General features: G+C 35.6%; 1 protein-coding gene and 1 long non-coding RNA gene across 2 annotated transcripts in view; one reads left to right on the forward strand and one right to left on the reverse strand.

The window, feature by feature from the left end:
- Positions 1–291: 291 nt before the first annotated feature.
- On the forward strand, positions 292–1,950 carry LOC126825477 (uncharacterized). The gene is made up of 3 exons (XR_007682002.2): positions 292–371; positions 961–1,026; positions 1,760–1,950. It is a non-coding gene; the product is annotated as an uncharacterized LOC126825477 (long non-coding RNA).
- Positions 1,951–9,339: 7,389 nt separating this feature from the next.
- The window catches only part of LOC130013154 (bromodomain-containing protein DDB_G0280777-like), a 229,994-nt gene continuing 219,200 nt past the window's right edge, over positions 9,340–20,133 (reverse strand). The window contains exons 17-18 of the mRNA XM_056101790.1: positions 19,474–19,548; positions 9,340–12,486 (exon numbers count right to left, since the gene is read on the reverse strand). Of these exons, the coding sequence (XP_055957765.1) occupies positions 12,451–12,486; positions 19,474–19,548 (111 nt within the window). The 3' untranslated portion in view covers positions 9,340–12,450. The remainder of the gene's footprint in view (positions 12,487–19,473; positions 19,549–20,133) is intronic.

Here is a 20,133-nt window from a genome sequence, read left to right on the forward strand (position 1 = left end):
ATAATGTCCCTGGTAAGCTTCATAATTTTTATACGCCCTGTTTGATGTGGATGTATATTATCTCCAGTTGGATCCATCCACAATTTCATATGAACATACTACCTGTCAAAGAGTTCTTGACAGATTTTGTTGAATTGTTCATAAGCCCTGTCTATGTTTCTGTTTAGCAACTTGAATAACTATTTACAGGCTATACTGGTACATTGGTGTCATGAACTAATTATGATATTTATCCTAGTTTCATATACTCTGTATCGTATTGGCTACCATGTACATGTTGCATAATAACTTATCTTTTTTTCTATTTAAGCAACTAATTTAAATTCCGAAGAATTATATGTTGAGAATTTGTATGTTAGTCAGATGAAAAGGTAAATATACATAAATGTAACTTGTTTTTTTTCAAAGATAAGATTTCTGACACTTTTGGTTGTGTAGTGTTGTAGGTTGGGACGTTTTTGTGTCTTTTATTAAAGCTTTATTTATCCAAACAAGGTTTGGGAGATGCCAGGTAGAGAGAACCCTGGGCTCACCAACCTAAAATGTGTCGGAAAATTGAAAGATAGCAACGCTATGATATATTATTATTACGCACTTATACTGCACACAACTGCTACATAAATGTGATCAAGGGTGCTTTACAAGGACATATTATAGAATAAAACACTATTACATTTACATGATAAATTTTTGTTTAGATAGAATTACATGTAATTAAATATAGCACTGGATAATCTACCTATTAAAATCACACATGTACCATTGTATAAATATGCTGGTACAGTGCTTAGAAATGACCATTGTTATAATATAGCAGTTTAAAAATGAAATTATTATAATAATAACAGTAATTGTACATTAAATGTCTGGTAATCATATGATGATAAATTATACAAGTGCTGTATAATGATGATTAATAATGTACATTTTTTGTGTTAATTCATCAAATATTTATTGTAGACGCATCCTAGAAACAGGTCCTACCGATCTAACAGAAAAGAAAAAGATTGAGAGAGATCTAGAAAGGTATTACGAATGTATAGTATATTAACATCAACTTTAGCACTTTATAAAATGCTTTAGGCTATTTTCGTAAAACTATGCTAAATATAACAAAATCAAATGAACTAGTTATCAAAATTTCCTGTACAGGTCTACTTAGATCATATAGCCTTTGTCCAAAAGCATCTGCTGAAATATTAAGGACATTATAACTTTAAGACATCTATAGCTGACAGATGGTTTTGGTTTTGCAGTTCTCTTGTAAATTTTACAGGCAATCTTATTTGAACATCCCTGGTATAACTGTCAAACCACGCCAAATCAAAAACAAAGTTTTACCAGATGGAGAAGTTCTCATGAGTTCGAATGTCTCTTCAAGTAATCCCAAGTTCATATTCATGTAAAAGCAGATAATTGAGGCTATTTAATCAAAATTTTGTCTGTACTTACTGCAGTTTAATTTGTTGATCATTGAAATCATTTGGTTATCAGTGTCTTTCTGTGCATAATTAATAAGCCTACTGGAATCTGATTGGTCAATATCAACTATTAATATATCTTTATAATAAATCTGTAGTTGGGAGTCCTTGCATTTAATATCGATGCCGTCTGTACATATTTAAGATTGGGTGTGGGCATATGTTGCATTTACTATTATCTACCCATCCTGTGAACACTCTATTCACTGACGACATTTTGGACCACAGCTAACTCGGATTGCTTGTTTTTAATACCATAATTTGCTTTTTTGTTTAAGCCTCAAGAAAGAAAGAGCCAAATTAAAAAAGAATGTGTGCAATTCAGTTGTAGAAAGTGATGTCAATTTTGAAAATGAGCCTTTTAATCGTATTTTGAAAAGTGCTAAAAAAAAGCGCATTATTAATAGCCTTGAAAAACTAAGACATTATTCCAGTGAACGACAGTATTTGTCTTCATTGATGAAAAAGTATGCAGGTAAGTAATCAGTTATATAAAACTGCTTCATTGTAATAATAGAAGGATGGCATGCGCTTTAGATCGTAAGGTCTGTCATTGAGTCAAGTAAAATGTTTTTTATTCTTGCTTGTACATGACAAGGAGTAGGCTCACCTGTCTAACCTGGTGGTGTATCTCCCCCCCCCCCCCCCCCACTGGTAAAGACCCCTAGACGCAACTAAATTAATGAAATTGGAACATAAGTTAGTTTCGAAATAGCCCGGTTTGTGTTGAGTGGACAGGAAACACAATTTTAACAGAAGGGTTACAGAAGAACTTCACTATTTTCAAGCTCAGTTCCACTATTTGTGAGTAACTCATTTTGAACTGAGGGAATTGTACATTGTCATTTACAGGGATGGAAATAGAGGACCAATATTATCACATATATCGGTGTTAATTATGAGACTGTATTTGTTAGTCTCAAAACAGCCAGTTGATATATTCATAGTTATATATATGTAAAAATTATATCAGAGAATATCGTCAACAGAACAATAATAATAGAAAGAATATAGTATAATTAGTGTATATATCTATTTTCAGATGGTCAAGTTTTGGGCTCCTGTATCAGTAGAAAGTTGACGGCAAATTCTGGAAAAATTAGAAAAGAATTAACTTTTTTTAACGATGGACATTTTGCGTCCAGGACAGAGTTCTGTGATGTTTCTTTACCAACATTACCAATTTTTGATGAATTGTCAGAGTGTTCTTTGAATTCAGATCAAATTAAAGTTGCAGAAGCAGTTTCTCTGAAAGAACATGCACATGAAGAAATAACAGTCGTTCATTGTGAAATTGCTACTTATCACCGTTACTTGTTGAGTGCAACCTTGTCGGCACGGAAACCATCAAAGGCGAAATTCAAATTTTTGAAATATTCAAATACCAAACATTTGACCATGATCCAGACTATCCTGAAATTTGGTACTCATGGTACCTTTGGTTCCAGCATAGCGCATGCGCGAAGTCAAAACCAGCTAAACTCGAAAACAACCTTGTCGGCATGGAAAACATCAAAGGCGAAATTCGAATTTTTGAAATATTCAAATACCAAACATTCGACCATGATCCGGCTATCCTGAAATGTATTAATTTCGTAATAGGAGGCAGATTCTCTAAGCCACGACCAATTGTGTTTGTTTTCAAGGCCATTAATGTGGATTTTTCACTATTTTTCATTTTCAAGTCAAAATGGCGTCCATCAGTTGACCTAAATCAAAATTCTACTTCCTACATTTTATGGGCTTTCCTTCAAGGATTTGGAATAAAAAAAATAAAATAAAACCAAGTACGAACAATCCAAACCATAAGACAGAATTCAAAGTCCTAAAAAACGTTATAGGCAAAATAGTATATTCAGGCAAAATAGTGTAATCAGTAAATGGAATGCTCCTCGTGTACAAAATACACGACAAACAGTGGTAACAGGTGTCCAGAAGAGTAAGCTTACCCTGCCTGGCGCCACAGCTGCATCCAAACTATTAGGCAATATAATTCCCTTGTCTGTAAGTAAAATATCAAAAAAGCCGTAGCGATATTTCACATTTCAAGATGGTGACACTTCCGGTTTGGGCTACAAACTCCATTTTTTGTGTACGAATCAGTAGTGTCGTAGTTAGTACAGAAAAAAAAATTCAAGGCAATCTGACCTATATTTCGTCGATTTTTTTGAAAACTTTGATCCCTAATTTCATCAAGGGGAGATAATTTAGAAAATTTCTTTTGACATTTTTCAAGTCGCATCGGTAAGATTTACTTACATACTAAATTACAGGTACCGCAGTGTGTCCATGACAGAGCTCAGGGCCGCTCTCCGGTTCCCTTTTTATAACTTTTCCCTTATCCCCCAAATAATGTAGATAGCTCTATCGCACGCTCTAAACCAGGGATGTTTACCACCTTGTTGTCCTCCCCTTAGTTTAGATAACTCGGCAGCCATAGCTTCCTCTCTGTCGCTCCTTCTAATGAAGGGATGTTTACCACCTTGTTGTCCTCCCAATAGTTTAGATACCAAGGGGGCTAAAGCTGGGAGGGCCATAGCGAGCAATGCACCGAAGGAACCACCTTGTTGATTGAGAAGTCGCTGTTTGAAGGCGGGTGATGTTCGTGGATTAGTCAATTTGCAAAGCAATGCTTGATATTGGTTCAACTCCTCGGGACTCAGACCCCTTCCGCGCTGGACGTTCCGTCGAACGAATTTATTTCGTTTCTTGTTTCTTTCCTCTTGCAGTCTTTCCTTCCATCGCAGCAAGATACGAATCAACACCCCCCCGAAGAACCCACATCCCCGGGTTTCATGATGAGAGAGAGTTTTTCGGCCATCGGCATGTTTCTCTCCGTCAGTTGGCTCAACACTTGTCGATTTCATTCCACCCATTTCTTATGCTGGGCGTGCAGTGGTTGAATGTTACCATTCAGCAAATGGTTGGCCGCCAACTTGAAACACTGCAACAATCCAAGACCTCTAGAGCATCCATAAGATTTTTTGAATTGATCAAGGGCCATAACTCTTGTAGTAATTATCGGAAATTGCTGAAAATCAAAAGGCTTCTTCGTCTCATGACCTTAAACACTGTGTATAAATTTAAAGTCAATCGGATATTAACTCTGACCTCTAGAGCTTCCACAAGATTTTTTGAAGCGATCAAGGGCCATAACTCTGGCAGTAATTATCGGAAATCGCTGAAAATCAATAGGCTTCTTTGTCTCATGACCTTAAACACTGTGTATAAATTTAAACTCCATCGGATATTAACTTTAGCCTCTAGAGCGTCCACAAGATTTTTCAAAGTGATCAAGGGCCATAACTCAGGCAGTAATTATCGGGAATCGCTGAAAATCAATAGGCTTCTTCGTCTAATGACCTTAAACAATGTGTATAAATCTAAAGTCAATCGGATATTAACTTTAGCCTCTAGAGCATTTACAAGATTTTTCAAAGTGATCAAGGGCCATAACTCTGGCAGTAATTATCGAAAATCGCTGAAAATGAATAAACTTCTTTGTCTCATGACCTTAAACACTGTGTATAAATTTAAACTCAATCGGATATTAACTTTAGCCTCTAGAGCGTCCACAAGATTTTTCAAAGTGATCAAGGGCCATAACTCTGGCAGTAATTATCGGAAATCGCTGAAAATCAATAGGCTTCTTCGTCTCATGACCTTAAATTTAAAGTCAATCGGATATTAACTTTGACCTCTAGAGCATCCATAAGATTTTTTGAATTGATCAAGGGCCATAACTCTTGTAGTAATTATCGGAAATTGCTGAAAATCAAAAGGCTTCTTCGTCTCATGACCTTAAACACTGTGTATAAATTTAAAGTCAATCGGATATTAACTCTGACCTCTAGAGCTTCCACAAGATTTTTTGAAGCGATCAAGGGCCATAACTCTGGCAGTAATTATCGGAAATCGCTGAAAATCAATAGGCTTCTTTGTCTCATGACCTTAAACACTGTGTATAAATTTAAACTCCATCGGATATTAACTTTAGCCTCTAGAGCGTCCACAAGATTTTTCAAAGTGATCAAGGGCCATAACTCAGGCAGTAATTATCGGGAATCGCTGAAAATCAATAGGCTTCTTCGTCTAATGACCTTAAACAATGTGTATAAATCTAAAGTCAATCGGATATTAACTTTAGCCTCTAGAGCATTTACAAGATTTTTCAAAGTGATCAAGGGCCATAACTCTGGCAGTAATTATCGAAAATCGCTGAAAATGAATAAACTTCTTTGTCTCATAACCTTAAACACTGTGTATAAATTTAAACTCAATCGGATATTAACTTTAGCCTCTAGAGCATTTACAAGATTTTTCAAAGTGATCAAGGGCCATAACTCTGGCAGTAATTATCGAAAATCGCTGAAAATGAATAAACTTCTTTGTCTCATAACCTTAAACACTGTGTATAAATTTAAACTCAATCGGATATTAACTTTAGCCTCTAGAGCGTCCAGAAGATTTTTCAAAGTGATCAAGGGCCATAACTCTGGCAGTAATTATCGGAAATCGCTGAAAATCAATAGGCTTCTTCGTCTCATGACCTTAAATTTAAAGTCAATCGGATATTAACTTTGACCTCTAGAGCATCCATAAGATTTTTTGAATTGATCAAGGGCCATAACTCTTGAAGTAATTATCGGAAATTGCTGAAAATCAAAAGGCTTCTTCGTCTCATGACCTTAAACACTGTGTATAAATTTAAAGTCAATCGGATATTAACTCTGACCTCTAGAGCGTCCACAAGATTTTTTGAAGCGATCAAGGGCCATAACTCTGGCAGTAATTATCGGAAATCGCTGAAAATCAATAGGCTTCTTCGTCTCATGACCTTAAACACTGTGTATAACTTTGAAGTCAATCGGATATTAACTTTAGCCTCTAGAGCGTCCACAAGCAATTGTGGACGCCGGACCGACAGACGGACGGAAGGACGGACGGACGGGGGCGACGACAATATACGACCACATTTCAATGTGGGCGTATAAAAACTATAAGTATGCTAAAGACAAGGATGAACCTGCATCGGCAGCATATACTCAATCCACAATATAGGATGATCCCACTTAGTGAACATATAGATGTTTGTGGTGGTTGCAAATTTAGTGTTTTTCCAATGTACAAGCTAAATAACAATAATAATGATTTGTTAGAAGCCAAAGAAGCATATTTTATTGACAAATATCGGCCAGCTTTAAATGTAAAATTATAGTAGTTTCATTGCACATAGGCCTAGTTATTGTTATCTGATTTGATATTCTATTAAATGTCCCTTTTTTGTACTACTGTGTTACTATGACGTCATAGTCATTATTGTATTAACTAAATGTTGTTTACCTGAAGAGCTTAATAAAATAAGCGAAAGTGCTAGTAATCAACAAATAATGTAGTTCTTTTTTCAAAAACTTTTATATTTTTGTGTATTTAATACCTAAGAGTAGTTATCTTAACTTTTCATATATTCAATACGCTCTTATGGCTGGACAAGGAACTAAACAACAAATTGAGAAGTTCACCAAGGTTGTCAACGACTTAGCAGGGAAAGTTGGCATACTAACTGTCAAACAAGACCGAACATTCTCCTTGGTGCAAGATGTGTTCACTCTTGCAAAAAAATGCCTAGAAAGTCCTACGTACAGGTGAGAGGAATGTTTATACCATCGTCGATAAATTGGACGACGTGATAAAACAAATCCGTCCAACAGTCCACTTGACAACGGCGACAGAACCAGTAACTCCAGGAAACCACCGTTCAGAGTTGGAAGAAGTAAAAGCGATAAAGCTTAAGATCCAAAAAATCAGGAACATTAAAAAGCTATCCCGCAAAAAATCGTTTGCCAAACATCACCAAACACAAACTCAAGCCAACAGGGTTAATAGGGACAATCCACTGCTTCCCCTAAAATTTCGAATAAAACCTGTGCCTGGTCAATCTGAAGACATCATCCAACTTCGATATAAACTTGCAGTGTACAAGTTTAATACACAGATCGGGTCCATGAAGATCAGTGCAGAGACTTTCGGAAAGAAATGGCAAAAAGTGGACCAAGAAATGACTGAGCTTTTCTTTGAAAATGCTCTTAATGAACACATGTTAGAATTGTTAAACAATGAATGAAGACAAGATTGCTTAGCAGCAGAAACATCGGCAATACAAGAGTGGAGTAAAAAGCAGGAGTGGCTAGAAGGTTACGAGACAAAATATGGGAATGATAAAATACATAAACCCACAAAAGGACCACAACCTGATCAAAAACGCCAAAGGAAGAAAAATAATCAAGATATCCGATCACAACAAAGGGAAAATCGAACGCCCCTAGATCAATCTTGTGCAGATCACCGCAACTCTCCAGGGTCAAGAAGGAGACCACCACAGAGAAGATCAACAAAAAGATCACCCCAGAGAAGATCGACACAAAGAAAGCCTATGCAGCGAAGATCACCTCAGCGCAATTGTTATAATAAGAATGATTCAGACCAAATGAAGAAAGATAGGTTTTTTGAAGGGATCAAGGGCCATAACTCTGGCAGTAATTATCGGAAATCGCTGAAAATCAATAGGCTTCTTTGTCTCATGACTTTAAACACTGTGTAAATTTAAAGTCAATCGGATATTAACTTTAGCTTCTAGAGCTTCTACAAGATTTTTCAAAGTGATCAAGGGCCATAACTCTGGTAGTAATTATCGGAAATCACTGAAAATCAATAGGCTTCTTCGTCTCATGACCTTAAACACTGTGTAAATTTAAAGTCAATCGGATATTAACTTTAGCCTATAGAGCATTTACAAGATTTTTCAAAGTGATCAAGGGCCATAACTCTGGCAGTAATTATCGGAAATCGCTGAAAATCAATAGGATTCTTCGTCTCATGACTTTAAACACTGTGTATAAATTTAAAGTCAATCGGATATTAACTTTAGACTCTAAAGCGTCCACAAGATTTTTCAAAGTGATCAAGGGCCATAACTCTGGCAGTAATTATCGAAAATTGCTGAAAATCAATTGGCTTCCTCGTCGCATGACCCTAAACACTGTGTATAAATCTAAAGTCAATTGGATATTAACTTTAGCCGGACCGACCGACAGACGGGGGCGACAACAATTTCAATGTGGGCGTATAAAAGCACAGGTATGAACTTATCAGTAGATTGTCTGCGATATCACCTCGGTGGAAGCGGACGTTAAATAAAACTAACTCACACACACACTTATCAGTAGACACCAGTGAATACTTCATTGGTTTTTCTTAGTGTGCGTTCAAAATTTCGCAGCACACTGGTTGAGAATCACTGGATTAGGCTTTTGATACTTTATACAGAACCCTTGATGTCACTTTACTAGGATTAACAGGAGACCCACAAATGATAATTTCACTTACTATCTGTTCTTTAAAGGCTTAGCTTATTGGGAAGTATATAAAGCAGCGCTATCTAAAGGCTGAAAACCATGAGGATGTTCATAAAATTGGGGTAGAGTTTAGAAGGCATTTTTATACGCCCACATTGAAATGTGGTCGTATATTGTTGTTGTTCCCGTCCGTCGGTCCGGCATCCACAATTGCTTGTGGACGCTCTAGAGGCTAAAGTTAATATATGATATGTCTATATTCTTTTATTTACAACTTCATAATTTCAAATTTGTCATTCAGGTGGTGTTGGGCATTGTAACTCGATACTCACAAGTTTGGGTGGAGTGAACTAAACATGGATGACTAATCTTGGGTCAATTGAGACATTTAAATTGGGCATTTGAATTTTGAAGTCTCTCCTTCATAATATCAATGCTGGGATTTTTTAATGCAGTAGCTAAATATCATTGTAGAGGTTCTGGTGGAATAAAAAGACAAAATGGTGTATACATAACATAAATTTATATGGTGTGATGAATATTTGAAAGAAGCACATTCAGTCAGCTCATCCACATATTGTATTATATTATATAATATAAAGAAAATCTTTTCTTTATAAAAGTCAGTATACAATACATATAGCCATTTTTCTCCTCATTCATATTTCACACCAAAACAAGTAAAAATCATTTTATGATCACTACTGTACGATTCATAAACAGTTCATAGCAAATATATTTCTAAAATACCATCAATAATATAAATTTCATAAGTCATAAAAATGTGCATAATTATGAAATATTTTTATAAAAAGTGAAATGTATATTCAGAATAAAATAAAACGATTGACATCAACATGCACAGGACAAAAAATATATATCAGCGGTTGCCAGGCAAGATATGCCCATATTTTGCAAAATATGGTTAGAGAACAAGCTAATGGTCTGAAATGCACAAATATCAGAAGGGACTGAGATATTTGGGATATAAAGATATATTTAAATTTTCATTAAAATCAGATAAATCTAGAGGGTCCACAACCTTTGTATTACATACTTTTACACAATTTGCGTACAAAGAGCGACCATTTAGTCGGGCAGTTCAATTCGATTTTCCCAAAATTTGAATTCAACCTTCATTATGGTGGAATGGTGATATATTTAAACGGTTTTAAATATCGGATAAAAAAATTGTGACCTCTAGAGAATCCACAAGCTAAAAATGCAATTTTTTGAACAATCTGGGCCCATAATCCAGGAAGTTACATTCGGATATGCGCGATTATCAAAAAGAACCATGATCTTTGTGATATAAACATAAATTTATAGTTTCATCAAAATCGGATCACAATTGTGATATATTTAAACGGTTTTAAATATCGGATAAAAAAATTGTGACCTCTAGAGAATCCACAAACTAAAAATGCAATTTTTTGAACAATCTGGGACCATAATCCAGGAAGTTACATTCGGATATGCGCGATTATCAAAAAGAACCATGATCTTTGTGATATAAACATAAATTTATAGTTTCATCAAAATCGGATCACAATTGTGGCCTCGAGAGGGTCCAAAAACCTTGATATACCATATATTTACAATATTTGCATACGAGGGACGGCCATTTTGTCTGGCAGTTTGATCTGATTTTCAATCAGAGGCCATATTTCAGGAAATTGCAATCCAATATGTGCGAATATCGAAAGGAACAAAGATCTTTGGGTTATAAACATGCATTTCAAGTTTCATCAAAATCAGATGAAAATTGTGACCTCTAGAGTGTCCTCAAGCTAAAAACATGATTTTTCATACAATCAGGGCCATAATCCATGAAGTTTTGATCCGATATATGCCAATATCTAAAGGAACCAAGATCTTTTGGAGATAAACCTATATTTCAAGTTTCGTCAAAATCAGATAAGAATTGTGACCTTTAGAGTGCCCACAAACAAATTGTGGACGGACAGATGTCCGGATGGGGGCGACGACAACATACATTAAATGAACGAATATGAAGATGTGTTTTTCTTGTCACAAAGTGCATGAAACAAGCAGTCAAGTGATCTACATATTACTCAAACAGTGCTTTGTTGGTAACCCCTATGTCTTAATTCAATTAATTGTATTTTAAATTTTCTAAGTAATTTACATGTCAACTCATTGTATTTCCAAACTGCAACACAAAGTCACCAAATGAGTGTGGTTTTATTGCCAAATTTGTAAAATATATCTCCATATATCAAACATTTTATTCTTTTACTTTGAATTTGAAATATTGTTTTCAACCTATTACTATTTTGCAATAAATTCTTAACACCACATACAGATATATACAAAATTGGTATTAAAAATCTATATTATACACAAATAAAATGAAACTTTTTATGTGGAGTGAGGCTGATGTCCACCGCTGAAATCCCAAAACAAATAGATGACACATATTAATTAATTGCACATTTATCTTTTTCAAAAGTATTGAGTAATCAAACTAAATATTAAACCATAAATGTACATTATATCAGCTAATTAAATCATTGGTTTAGTCTAATTACGTCATAGGGAATTACACGGTTCACCTGCTAATAAAACAGCTTAGATAACTAAATAGTCTGTTAATTACTCAACACTGATCAGTAAAGTAAACAGTTGCAAATGCGACACTCATTAGGAATCCAATATTTTTCATTGATTCTGAATGAATTTTAAAAAGCTAACAGCGAGGCTGATGTCCCCTGCTGAAATCCCAAAATAAATAGATGACACATATTGATTTATTGCACATTTATCTTTTTCAAAAGTATTGAGCAATCAAACAGATTATTTTTACTTAGTCTTATAAGCATAAAATGTTCAAGATCAAACTCAGTCAAGGTTTTGACTCTCCATCAGTTAGAATCAAAGTTATATTGTCCCAAAGCAATCAACCAATGATGTAATGAAACTATGCACAAAGTTTCACCATTATCACTCAATTAAAATCAAAGTTGTCGAGCTCCAAAGTCTTGACACATCAAATTGCTTATCGCTCTGCTTACCCTGAGCTGAAAATGTTCATTATCAAATTTACTCAAGATATTGATGTAATGAAACTATACACCAAGTTTCATTACTCTCACTTCTCTCACTTATTACCCATCTTCATTAGCTCAGTTCAGAGCAGAACAGTAGGACGTTAAACCCCATTTCATTTCTCACTTAATTACAACTAAAATTATTGTGTCCCAAAGCATCAACCAATCAAATTGTTTATCTCTGCTTAGCCGTAGCAGAAAATGCTCATCTTCGAACTTCATCAAGGCATTCACCTAATGAACGCCTACACCAAGTTTGAACATTCTAGCTCAATTAAAAGGAAAGGTAATGTGTTGCAAAAAGTGTGATTTTTGTCTTCCAAATTCCTGCAAGCCTGTCAAATTATTTATACATTTAAGTTATACGTTTACACTTATAACATAGCACAAACAAAAACACAACTTTAAACAATAATGGCCAAAGTGAGATTTTAGCACAATTCACACAAAGAATTTTATGATAGTAGTCAGCTTTTCACTAGCAGTCCTCTGTTATAAACAATGACCATGAATTGTGTTGTTTGTTTCTAATTCTGTAGAATATCAGGAATTGTTTAATTGATCTGCAACTGGACTAACCTGGAACATAGAATAGAAAAAATATATCGGATCTATTAAAGTTACGAAGTGTAATTTGTGTTTTTCGCTAACATATATGAAATTTCTCATGGCTTAAAGGAGCTAAATCGCTAATATTTTGGACCTAGAAATTGGCACAAATGGGTTGCAACACATATAATAATGTAATATGAATTTATATAAACTGTTTTACATTCAATCGTGTCCGTTTTACTGTGAATTGTCATCAGTTATGTTCGGCGAAATACGCCATAAGTTTCAACCGCAAGTCAGTTTCTAGCGTCTGGTTATTCCAGTCAACACCGATATTATTTATTGAGCATGCTCTCCAAATAAGAACATAATATCACCGTTTGACATGACTTGTGGAATATGTCTAGCCTCATTCTTTGAGCACCTTGTTAAAATGGCGCTAAAACGCATTATGGTATACGATTCGTGTACCAATGGTAAAATGTTTATTTTGTCTTAAATATTGAATATCAGAAGCCCATCTTTTCCAGGTAAGATCACAACACCAATGCTGATTTAAATTGCAAAAAAATTTGTGTTTTCAATGTCTAAGATTTTGGATGATATTGAGTTACGGACTTAGCTACTTTAATCTAAGCTAATATGCACTCGGATCGAATATTTAACATTTAATCAAGAAAACAAAATCAAAATACCAACGCTAGATAATCTACCGGCTAGGATTCAATTGGATTTAAAACAGGCCTATCATTAAATTTTTGCAAAAAACAAATGGTTGCAGACTTATTACATAGAGAGCAGCATATATCAATGAAATTTCCATTCCACATATCTTTGTAAATACTGAACAGAATTGAACCATTTTTGTAACGGTGATATATTTGAACATTTTTTAAATCAGATAAAAATAGTGACCTCTAAGGGGACCACAAACTAAAAATGCAATTTTTCGTACAATCAGGGGCCATAATCCAGGAAGTTATGGTCTGATATGCGCGAACATCAAGAAGAACCAAGATCTTTGGGATATAAACACATATTTTGAGTTTCATCAAAATTGGATAATAAGCAGTTGCCATGCAAGATACACCCACATTTTGCAAGAGATGGACAGAGAACGAGCTAAAAAAAAAAATAATCTGATTTTTTGTACAATCAGGGGCCATAATTCAAGAAGTTATGGTCTGATATGCATGAATATCGAAAGGAACCCGGATCTTTGGGTTATGAACATACATTTCCAGTTTCATTTAAATCAAATAAAGATTGTGACTTCTAGAGGGTCCACAATCTTGGTATTACATACATTTACATACATGTGGCTAAGTAGGTAAGACGCTGGCTCGCTAGCCTGGAGGTCGGGTGTTCGATCCCTGCATTGGCCGAGAAAGTTCATCCAGATTTTCCAGCTTGGTTCCCCCCTTGTCAGTGATGCACAACAGCTGTCTAGTCCTTCGGATGAGATGAAAAACCGAGGTCCTGTGTATACATTGGAATGCATGTAAAAGATCCCTTGGCAGTTGGAATTCGATATAAGAGTAGGCGATAGTGCCGCTGCCCAGGCAAAAATTCCCTCATAGCAAACTGTATGGCGTATGCCTGTCTTCATTAGCCCAGCATAGGAGCAGAACAATAGGACGTTAAACTCAATTTCATTTCATACGAGCGGCCATTTTGTCAGGCAGTTTTAGTCTGATTTTCATGAAATTCAAACTCAACCATCATTAGGGTGTAACGGTGATATATTCAAACGTTTTTTTAAATTGGATAAAAATTGTTACCACTAGAGGGACCACAAGCTTAAAACGCGATTTTTTTATACAATCAAGGGCCATAATTCAGGAAGTTACGATCCGATATGCGCGAAATATCGAAAGGAAACAAGATCATTGAGTTATAAACATGTATTTCATGTTCCATCAAAATCGGTGTTACGTTGATATATTTCAATATCTTTTTAAATTGGATAAAAATTGTGACCTCTATTCAGGAAGTTAAGATCTGATATGCGCGAATATTGAAAGGAACCAAGATTTTTGTGATATAATGATAAATTTAAAGTTTCATCAAAATCGGTTCAAAATTGTGGCCTCTAGAGGATCCACAACCTTGATATATCATATTTTTACACTATTTGCGTACGAGGCTGGGCCATTTTGCCAGCTGTTTTGGTTCGATTTTCACGAAATTCGAACTCAACCATCATCAGGGTGTTACGGTGATTTATTTCAACGTTTTTTTTTAAATTGGATAAAAATTGTGACCTCTATAGGGTCCATAAGCTAAAAACGTGATTTTTCACACAATCAGGGCCATAATTCAAGAAGTTACGATCTGATATGCGCGAATATCGAAAGGAACAAAGATAAATTTCAAGTTTCATCAAAATCAGTTCAAAATTGTGGCCTTTAGAGGAAATGAAATGAAATGGGATTTAACGTCCTACTGTTCTGCTCCGAACTGGGCTAATGAAGACGGGCCTCTAGAGGATCCATAACCTTGATATACTATATTTTTACAGAGAGAGAGAGAGAGAGAAATGGGGTTTAACGTCCACTCGACACAAACTAGGTCATTTCGGGACTAACATATGGTTTTATTTTATTTCAATAATTCGCTTGCGCGTAGGGGTCTTTAGCAGTTGGAGGAAACAGGAACACCCGGAGAAAACCCACGAGGTTGGACAGGCGACCCGACCACGCCAGTTGACTCAATGACATTATCATACAGCACGCACGTGCTAACCATTCGCCCATCCCCCCCCCCCCAATATTTTTACACTATTTGCGTATGATGGGCTGCTATTTCGTCCAGCAATTTTGGTCCGATTTTCACGAAATTTGAACTCAACCATCATTAAGGTGTAACAGTGATATAAATCAGAACCAGCGGCTGCCAGGCAGGATACGCCCACATTTTCGAGAGATGGATAGAGAACAAGCTAAAAAGAAAGCGATTTTTCGTACAATCAGGTGCCATAATTCAGGTAGTTACTGTCCAATATGCGCGAATATCGAAAGAAACCGAGATCTTTGGGTTATAAACTAACATTTAAAGTTTCAACAAAATCGGATAAAAATTGTGACCTCTATAGGGTCCACAACCTTGATATACCATATTTTTACGCTATTTGAGAACGAACGGCGGCCATTTTGTCTGTCAATTTTGGGCCGATTTTCACGAAATTAAAACTCAATCGTCCTTAGGGTGTAACGGTGATATAATAATACGGTTTTTTAAATCGGATAAAAATTATGACCTCTATAGGGTCCACAAGCTAAAAACGCGATTTTTCGTACAATCATGGGCCATAATTCAGGAAATTACAGTCAGATATGCACGAATATCGAAAGGAACCGAGATCTTTGGGTTATAAACTTACATTTCAAGTTTCAACAAAATCGGATAAAAATTGTGACCTCTATAGGGTCCACAACCTTGATATACCATTTTCTTACGCTATTTGAGAACCAACGGCGACCATTTTGTCTGTCAATTTTGGGCCGATTTTCACAAAATTCGAATTCAGTCGTCCCTAGGGTGTAACAGTGATATAATAATACAATAATACGTTTGTTTAAATCAGGTTAAAATTATGACTTCTATAGGGTAAAAGCTAAAAACGTGATTTTTCGTACAATTAGGGGCCATAATTCAGGAAGTTACGGTCCGATATGCACTAATATCGAAAGGAACCGAGATCTTTGGGTTATAAACTTACATTTCAAGTTTCAACAAAATCGAATAAAAATTGTGACCCCTATAGGGTCCACAACCTTGATATACCATATTCTTACGTTATTTGGGAACGAACGGCGGCAATTTTGTCTGTCAATTTTAGGCCGATTTTCTTGAAATTCGAACTCAGTCATCCTTAGGGTGTAACGGTGATATAATAGAACGGTTTTTTTAAATCGAAATAACTTCTATAGGGTCCACAAGCTAAAAACATGATTTTTCGTACAATCAGGGGCCATAATTCAGAAAGTTACTGTTCGATATGCACGAATATCGAAAGGAACCGAGATCTTTGGGTTATAAACTTACATTTCAAGTTTCAACAAAATTGGATAAAAATTGTGACCCCTATTGGGTCCACAACCTTGATATACCATATTCTTACGCTATTTGGGAATGAACGGTTGCCATTTTGTCTGTCAATTTTGGGCCGATTTTCATGAAATTCAAACTCAGTCATCCTTAGGGTGTAACGGTGATATAATAGAACAGTTTTTTAAATCGGATAAAAATTATGACTTCTATTGGGTCCACAAGCTAAAAATGTCATTTTTCGTACAATCAGGGGCCATAATTCAGGAAGTTACTGTCCGATATGCGCGAATATTGAAAGGAACTGAGATCTTTGGGTTATAAACTTACATTTCAAGTTTCAACAAAATCGGATCAAAATTGTGACCTCTATAGGGTCCACAAGCTAAAAACGTGATGTTTCGTACAAACAGGGGCCATAATCCATGAAGTTTCGATCCGATACATGCCAATATCGAAGGCAGCCGAGATCTTTTGGGGATAAACTTATATTTCAAGTTTCGTCGAAATCGGATAAGAATTGTGACCTGTAGAGAGTCCACAAACAATTGTGGACGGACGGACATCCGGACGGACAGGGGCGACGGCATAATACATCCACATGAAAATTTGGGCGTATAATAAAATTGTGACCTGCATAGGGTCCACAAGCTAAAAAGATAGGTTGCCAGGCAACAAAACATACACCCACAGCAGCTAAATCGTCCGGGCAGTCAACAAGTGTTGTCGCATATTTTTACTTTTTTCGGTAATGAAATATTTATAATACACTAAAATCTGATTAAGAGTATCAACTCATGAAATAATTATCAGAAAACCATTAGAATTTGTTTGGTTTTTATAAAGTTCTAACCCATACTAACATTTAGTATACGAAGCTTTTAATATCATGGATTTAGCTGTTTAAGTCATAAAAATTCATTGAAAATCATTATACATGTACTTGTTCGTCTCAAGATCTTAAACTCTGTGTATCAATCTGAAGTCAATCGGATGATAACTTTAGCCTCTAGATCAAGGGCCATAACTTTGGCAGCAATCGGAAATCGTTGACCAGCGGCTGCCAGGCAGGATACGCCCACATTTTCGAGAGATGGATAGAGAACAAGCTAACAAGAAAGTGATTTTTCCTACTATCAAGGGCCATAATTCAGGAAATTACAATTCAATATGCGCAAATATCGAAAGGAACTGAGATCTTTGTGTTATAAACTTACATTTCAAGTTTCAACAAAATCGGATAAAAATTGTGACCTCTATAGGGTCCACAACCTTGATATACCATATTTTTCTGCTATTTGAGAACGAACAGCGGCCATTTTGTCTGTCAATTTTGGGTTGATTTTCATGAAATTCGAATTCAGTCGTCCTTAGGGTGTAACGGTGATATAATAATACGAGTTTTTAAATCGAATAAAAATTATGACTTCTATAGGGTCCACAAGCTAAAAACGCGATTTTTCGTATAATCAGGGGCCATAATTCAGGAAGTTATGGTCCGATATGCGCGAATATCGAAATGAACCGAGATGTTTGGGTTATAAACTAACATTTCAAGTTTCAACAAAATCGGATAAAAATTGTGACCTCTATAGGGTCCAAAAGCTAAAAACGTGATCGAATAAAAATTATGACTTCTATAGGGTCCACAAGCTAAAAACGCGATATTTCGTATAATCAGGGGCCATAATTCAGGAAGTTATGGTCCGATATGCGCGAATATCGAAAGGAACCGAGATGTTTGGGTTATAAACTAACATTTCAAGTTTCAACAAAATCGGATAAAAATTGTGACCTCTATGGGGTCCAAAAGCTAAAAACGTGATTTTTCGTACAAACAGGGGCCATAATCCATGAAGTTTCGATCTGATACATGCCAATATTGAAAGCAACCGAGATCTTTTGGAGATAGACCTATATTTCAAGTTTCGTCAAAATCGGATAAGAATTGTGACCTCTAGAGTGTCCACAAACAAATTGTACACAGACAGACGGACAGACGTCCGGACGGACAGCATAATACGTCCACATGAAAATGTGGGCGTATAAAAATCAATAGGATTCTTCGTCTCATGACCTCAAACACTGTGTATAAATTTAAAGTCAATTGGATATTAACTTAAGCCTCTAGAGCATTCACAAGATTTTTTGAAGTGATCAAGGGCCATAACTCTGGCAGTAGTTATCAAAAATCACTGAAAATGAATAGACTTCTTCGACTCATGACCTTAAACACTGTGTATAAATTTAAAGTCTATCGGATATTAACTTTAGCCTATAGAGCATCCACGAGATTTTTCAAAATGATCAAGGGCCATAACTTTGGCAGCAATCGGAAATTGCTGAAAATCAATAGGATTCTTCGTCTCATGACCTCAAACACTGTGTATAAATTTAAAGTCAATCGGATATTAACTTTAGCCTCTAGAGCATTCACAAGATTTTTTTGAAGTGATCAAGGGCCATAACTCTAGCAGTAATTTATCGGAAGTCGCTGAAAATCAATAGGATTCTTTGCCTCATGACATTAAACACTGTGTATAAATTTAAAATTAATCGTATATTAACTTTAGCCTCATTGCTTGTGGACGCCGAAACGCCAGACGGACGGGGGTGATGACAATATACGACCACATTTCAATGTGGGCGTATAAAAATTGTGACCTCTATAGGGTCCACAAGCTAAAAACACGATTTTTCGTACAATCGGGGGCCATAATCCATGAAGTTACGGTCCGATACATGCCAATATCGAAAAGAACCGAGATCTTAGGGAGATAAACCTATATTTCAAGTTTTGTTGAAATTGGATAAAAATTGTGACCTGTAGAGTGTCCACAAACATTTGTTAATTGACAGACAGGGGCGACAATATACATCCACATGAAAATATGGGCGTATAAAAACACTAATAAAATTGAGTCTGAAATTTAAAAATGTATATAAACAAAAAGGTTTATTTACCTGCTCAGTTGATTCTTGTTGGACGTGTGATGATGATGTTGAAGATGAAGTATCTGATGACTGTATTTCACCTTTCTGTTAATACAAATAATATAGTAGTATTTTTATTGGCAATTTGTTAATCAGAACAGATAAAGGAAATTCATGATTTAACATCTCATGGACACTTTAATTTATTCCTTTTAAGACCACCAGAGCATTTTTTACATAAAAGATAAACATAGAATTGACAAGCAATGAAAAATACTCTCAACAGAAACAGAAGATAATGAAATATGAAATGGCTGCAACGACTGTAATATGACAAGAGGCAAAGAAGGCTAGGCGTTTGTTTTGCCAAATTTACTGACTAAATATTAACAAAAAAGTGGGTGTGACACTGCCCCTAAGGGTCAGAGCATGCACCAAAATAAATAATTGCTGCCCTTACGGTTTAAGGAATAAATATGCCAAGTTCCGAGATGATCCATTCAGAATTCCAGCCTGTAGACAGGCTGAGCCTGTAGACAAAAAACACAAAAATTGTCTGTGACTCTGCCCCTGGCGGTTGGACATGGACCAATATAAATAGGTACAAGCCTATGTTGGATTATGCCGAAATGGAACAAGATCAGTTAATAATTTAACCTGTAGAGTATTTACAGACAAAATACTAACCAA

The sequence above is a fragment of the Patella vulgata genome, chromosome 6 (genome assembly GCF_932274485.2).
Source record: "Patella vulgata chromosome 6, xgPatVulg1.2, whole genome shotgun sequence".
NCBI lineage: Eukaryota > Metazoa > Mollusca > Gastropoda > Patellidae > Patella > Patella vulgata.